Source organism: Sturnus vulgaris, chromosome Z, assembly GCF_052056855.1.
Source record: "Sturnus vulgaris isolate bStuVul1 chromosome Z, bStuVul1.hap1, whole genome shotgun sequence".
Lineage (NCBI taxonomy): Eukaryota > Metazoa > Chordata > Aves > Passeriformes > Sturnidae > Sturnus > Sturnus vulgaris.
Window position 1 is genome coordinate 67858969 of NC_142283.1, and position 6171 is coordinate 67865139.

The following is a 6171-nucleotide window of genomic DNA, read 5'->3' on the forward strand; positions in this document are numbered from 1 at the left end:
GATCAAGCAACAACAACAAAATCCACCAAAGGAACCTCAATCTTATAAAGGGGAGGAAGTGCATCACAGGCTCATTTAAAATTATGAATCTCTTTTTAAATTCCAATAATACTATGCTTTGTGCTGCAAAAATTTGTACCTGGCAAAAAAGGCAAATTTTAGGATGGCCTCCATTTGACTTTAAGACAGAAACAAGCAAAAAAAGCTAAAAACATATGTGAGAGCTTTGAGGAACTAGATTTAGATTTAAAATATCAAGATTAATTATCTATGAAATTGAACCTGGACTACAATGTGCTTAAAGTTGACAATTTGAAAATGTTTTCAGCTAGAAACTTTGAAGATACTGTCAACTTAATATGTTCTGAAAAATAAAGCAGTACAGGGTTGCTATAAAGTGGTACTTAAATATCTACTTAAACTTCTCAGCCTATTAACTCATTAAAAAAAGAAACATCCAACAAGACACAACGAAAGCTCACCAGACAAAGAAGTCCATTACTTCTAATTGCTGCACCAGGGGAGGTTTTACTGAGCCACAGGAGGTTCAGGTTGGACATCACGAAGAACTTCACTGAAAGCATGGTTAAGTACTGGAATGGGTTGCTAAATGGAGGTGGTCAAGCCACCATCACTGGAAGTGTTCAAGAAATAACTGGATGTGGCACTTAGGGCTATGGTTTAGTTGACAAGGTGATGGTATCCAGTCAAAGGTTGGATTTGATCTTAGAGGTCTTCTCCAACCTCAATGATTCTATGATTCTAATTACTTTAACGTTTTTTTTTTATTTTAGCTTTGTCTTTGAAATTTGACTAATAAAATAGTAATAAATAATTCGAAGATGGAAGTGTTTTGATGTTCTATATGTTGGAGAACATTTGAAATGTTTTATTCACAAGACAACACTCAAATTCAGAAAAACATACATTAATAGAACATAAAGTCACAACAGGAGCAAAAATGCACATCTAAAACAACAGGTCCACAAAGGTAACAGAGCTTTGCAATGATTTGTTCCACCAGCATACACCAAATCTAAACATCACCGTGCAACTCGGGCCATACCTACCACAGCAGCACTAATCACTTGTTACCAGCTGTGGTAACTGTTGCTGTCTCTCAAATTACCCTTGTCATTTGAAGGGACTTTTCGCCTCATCTCTTCTAATTACTACACAATAAAGTCCTGCTTCTGATTTTCACTAAATCAACTCGGTGGAAATGAGTTCTCTTGTCTTTCAGAAGCAGGAATGAAACCTAGAAGATTGAAATTTGTTAGGATAGCAGAAACCAATCAGAATTTCAGAGAGGAAGTAGCTCTAGTAGGATAGGATGCAAAAAGCTTTTCAAAAAGCACTGAAAAAAGTTAAGAACTAGAGTCCTACCTTCCCTTTCTCATTTTGGAAGTTTTTGTAACACAAGAATGCTGAAGGGGAAGAAAGGAGGGGGGAAAACGCAGGGGAAAACAGGGGAAGGAAAAAAACAACAGGAAAAGGGGGAGGGAAAAGGGGAGGGGAAAGGAGGAGCAAATGGGGGAAGGACTCAATTATAGCATAAAGGAAATAGATAACTTCAAATTTAAAGGCACAAAGGTATTTGGCTAAAGCTTTTATTTTTCTCAAACAAATCTTCTTTTACCTCCTAAGGCTCAAATGACAATAGAATGCTTCTAATTTCCTTTTGCTCATTTGCTTCTGTGTGGAGTACCAGAATAGAAAGGTAAATGGCTAGGAGTAATAGGACAGAAATATATACCACTCACTAGATGCCAGATGTGTTTCTTCATTCCTTACTTCTTTCTTTACTGGTATATCTTGCATGCAATAAAAATTAGTACAGCTTTTTCAGATAGAAGTATTTGCACCTTATTTAGTAAATAGAATGACCACAGACCAGCACTGAGGAACTGCTCTTCTCCAGAGCTTTGGGAGATCAAATCCAAGATAAATATTCAGCAAGTCTCATTTGCCTCACCTACTTTTCTTCTCTGCCCCACTACCAAAACGCCAGTAAGCCATAAATACAAAAGCAAACTAATACATAAGAAAACTGTCAGTTTGCCAGCTTTTAGCTAGAGTAGGTATAGGACATTTTTCAAGTTGGCTGCTCTAAGCTTCCATATGATTCAGCGCCAAAATGGACCAGATATCTACAACTCAGAACCAAAGATCTATCTTAAAACTGCAGAACAGGTCTTGGGAAGAAAAGGTTGAAAAGCAAAACACTGGCAAGGAGGATTGCAAAGCTCCCTTTCAGCTGGAAATAACTCATGATAAGCCCACGTGAACAGAAGGTCTGTGATGATTTACTGGCCTGCATCTCCACTTGTTTTCCTCTTCCCCAGTGCCACTTCAGCAATACCCCGTTAGCGAAGTAATGGAAATAAATTTACCCTTTGGATTCCAGACATGAGTTTGTGGCTGTCCCAGCTGTCTGTCTGTGCTGACACACACAACAGAGTACTAATGATCAGTACTCTGTCTGGAGGAAGCTTTGTAATTAACACAGATTTGGTTTGTTGAATTGAGCAATTTCATCAAAGTCAAGCATTTCAAAAGGTTGAAACCTAGGGTTATAAATTTAGGATCTTGACTTAGGTTTTATTTTGAGGAAGTTCATCTACTATCCATGCCAGGGGTTTAAAGTTACATGAGAGTGTGAAGCCTACAAGTTGTCTCTCTAATCCTTCATGTCAGATAATCTCTTTAAGAACTGCCTTGAGTACGTTTAAGTGACTTACTGATTTACGACATCATGGACATCTTCCAAATACTGACTGATATACGCATACCTGGAGTACCTTTTTGAGTAATGAGGTTTCTTAATATATTGAGTAGAAGATACACAGTACTTAGATTCTGCCACTATCAGAAGCAGAATAATTAGATTTCACAGGACTTAGAATGGAATATACATCCCAGTGAAATGTTGTGGCATATACATAACTTAGAACTCTGAAAAACTAGTAAGAAGCCACTCTCTCATTCCCTTACCATAATCCTAACTTTGTAATGAACACATATTCAAACTTCAAGTAAACAAAACTATAACAGTGACTTTCTCGATGTAACTTCTATCTACAACAATCTTAGAGAAGATTCTAAGTCAAAACTGTAGCATAAAATACAGGCCTTTGATCTCCTTAAACTGACTTTGGGAAGTAGCCTGCAACAAAATAATATCAACCAATAGAGAGTGACTCAGAGAAAACATAAAGGAAAAATTTTGACTATATGCCACAGGTTTTGGGATTGAAAACAAGATGCCTATTTTCCACGTTACTCTAGCAACCTTTAAACAAAACATCTCACCTGTTCTGAAGATGAGGATATATTCCGAAGAACAGCAATATGATGTTGGCAAAAAGAAAAAAAAAATGGTACAGGAGATTAAATGAACACCTAATCCCTCCTATTACAGAAATAAGGAATAAAAAAATTTTTGAAGGAAATTAAAGGAGAATATTTCTTTTTTATAAGTAAAATAAAGCTTACCTAGAGAACTAATTGAAAATGAACTGTTACAGGTTTAAAAAAAAAAAAAACAGGAAATTTTAAGAAATAAGCATCAAAATAAGAAGGATATATAAATCCCAAAATAGAAAGGGGTAAAAGACACAGAGCTGTAGGACAAACTAATCTGGAAGTATGCTGTGAAGCTCAGAGTCAGTCACTCCATATGCACCTTTCCTAGGGCTTCAGAAAGTTTTGTATCTTTTTCTGAAACAGTTAGTCCTAGTGACTATCTGGCATAGATTATAGGAATACTTGTTTACACATGTATGAAAGTTCCTATGTTTCTAATAAGCAAGCAGCAGCTTAACAGCTGGCAGTAAGAAAATTATCCATGCTCCGAGTTTACTTTTCAGCTGACTCCATATTTCTTCTTCTCAAACAGCTATTACTCTTGTACATAACGTAGCCTGGATGGAATGAAAGCTAAACTGAGACAAGGAAAATAATAACTACAGCCTTAGGTAGAATCACTGTGACACTAGTCTCCAGAAAACTTACTCTTCTTAGTGATACAGTGATTTTACCAAGTGTTACTATAATCAAGCTAATTTCTGAAAGAATAAAACACGGTTATTTTGTATCTGTTACATTTTGATTCAAGAGCACTTAGAAAGAAAATACAAGCAATAGCCCTGCTTCTAATTTGTCATTAAATTGCTGTTTTATCCTTGATTTGTCCTCTACTGAATGACAAATCACGTGTTACCAAAGCGTACTACAAGGAGAGCTTAATTATCAACCAAAAGACTATCAAACTTGTAATTCTCTATATCAAATAACTGCATTTCTGAATACTATTAATCCTTAAATAAGGGCTTCCACACAACAGATTTGAAGGGGCAACACTGAATATTTAAACACATGACACTAAACAGAATTCTCCATCCTCACGGGAAGATTTTTCAAAAGTTATCCTGAAAAATGAGAAAATACACACACACAGAGTAGCAAAACAATTTCAGTAAAACAGAAGATATTCTTCAGTTTCATGATGAAATATGTGGTCAAAGTCAATTACAAAATTGATTCCAAACTCAAACAAGGACACTTACCTGGGATATTTGAGAAAGAACTTTGAACCTAGGTTCCTATGTTCCAGTTTATGCTCCCAACCAAGGGACAATCTGCCACATGAAGACTGACAGATGTCTCTTTCATTCATGTATTTAAAACGGAAAAAAAAAAACCGGAAGTATCTCAAATTTATCAAAGAAATTCTGGTTTCACCACACAACTGTGATACAGATTTATCAGGAGCCCTCAGAGTAAAGAAACTTCCTCTCATGACATTTCTTCAAAAGTTCCAAAATCTTCAGTCCTTTCAAGTTGAAAGGACTACAAAATGCACCATCCTTTGTTAGTACTCCCACAAATTCTAGGCAACACAGGCTTCTCAGAGCTACTAGACGCTGCTTTTGTGTCCCATGTTTTCTCAATCAGACACTTCTGTTTCCAACAGCATTACTTTCCTAATACTCTCAAGTACCTAATGCAGTTACCTACTGTCTACATTTGGAAGAACCAAACATCATGTGTGCAATCAGTCCAACATGCCACATTAATCTTTTGCAGACTAAGACCCTACATTTGCACAGAAGCAGTCTCTAAATTCCAAAGGAAACATAACCAACCCATGCAGTAATAATGGGAAAAAATAGCATTAAACCTGCATTAGGTATTCTTCAGTCTTCCAACTGTCAGGTTATGTACAGCATAGAATAGAGGGAAAAAAAATTGTCAGTTTTGATCTTCATATAACAGGCTCATATTAGAAACTGGAAACAAGGGTGCCCTCTTTACCAGTTATTTTCCCTGAAAATACCTGAACTTGTCCATTATCTGCTAAAATGCAAATTATGGAAATTCACTAACAAACCCTACACAGGAAAATACAGATCAATAGTTTTTCAAAGTGATACAATGTACATGTTTCCTAACAAAGTTAAGATTTTTTCTCTTAGATGGGATAATAATGTCTACATATACTTACTCTAGCAGATGCTGTCTTTGTGAGGTCTGTATTTTTTCTCACATGCACATAAAGAGCTGCACTACCAAAACTCATGGGGACCTCAGGTTTTAACTAAGAAAAACATTTATTTAAATAGCTCCTTCGAGCAAAGAAAGTATTAGCAGGAGCTCAGGCCCTCTAACCACAAAAACTATGTGGATCCAAAGGATTCATAATAAACACAAGCACCTTGTGCATAAGCCCTATAAAGCCAGCCTAAAATTGTGCTACAACTGACTCAAGTATGCCGCAGACATGATTTAAGTGTTCTTTCTATTTTAAGTCTTTTCTGTACTAATGCAGATCTGAAAGAAAGAAGAAAAAAGAAAACATTTATATTCATGTTTTAAAATAAAGTATTATTTACAGCACTTTAATCTGTTTACCTGGCTTTGGAGCTGCCTGAGACCCAAGCACCTGGTGGGTTCTAAACATTCGCAAGCACAGCATCTTTGCGGAACGCATCCTCGGTGGGAGCACATTGCCAAAAACAGAAGCTGAGCACCCGCTGACAGCGACACGCAGAAGGCTCGCCATTGCACAACAAAAAACCTCACAACAAATTCCTTGCCACGTATGGAACCCCTACAGCAAATGTGAAAACAAATCAAGAGTTATTAATGACACTGCACAGAAGGCATGTA

At 36.5% G+C, this 6171-nt stretch overlaps 1 protein-coding gene across 3 annotated transcripts in view; it reads right to left on the reverse strand.

The window, feature by feature from the left end:
• The window catches only part of NNT (nicotinamide nucleotide transhydrogenase), a 41247-nt gene that overhangs the window by 34072 nt on the left and 1004 nt on the right, over positions 1–6171 (reverse strand). The window contains exons 1-2 of one of the 3 annotated variants that reach the window (XM_088156543.1): positions 5914–6052; positions 1130–1258 (exon numbers count right to left, since the gene is read on the reverse strand). In XM_088156543.1, coding sequence (XP_088012669.1) covers positions 1130–1160 — 31 coding nt within the window. In that variant the 5' untranslated portion in view covers positions 1161–1258; positions 5914–6052. Of the gene's footprint in view, positions 1–1129; positions 1259–3312; positions 3328–5913; positions 6113–6171 lie in introns of those variants that run through there. The other 2 variants (XM_088156544.1, XM_014884270.2) reach the window with 2 other exon arrangements.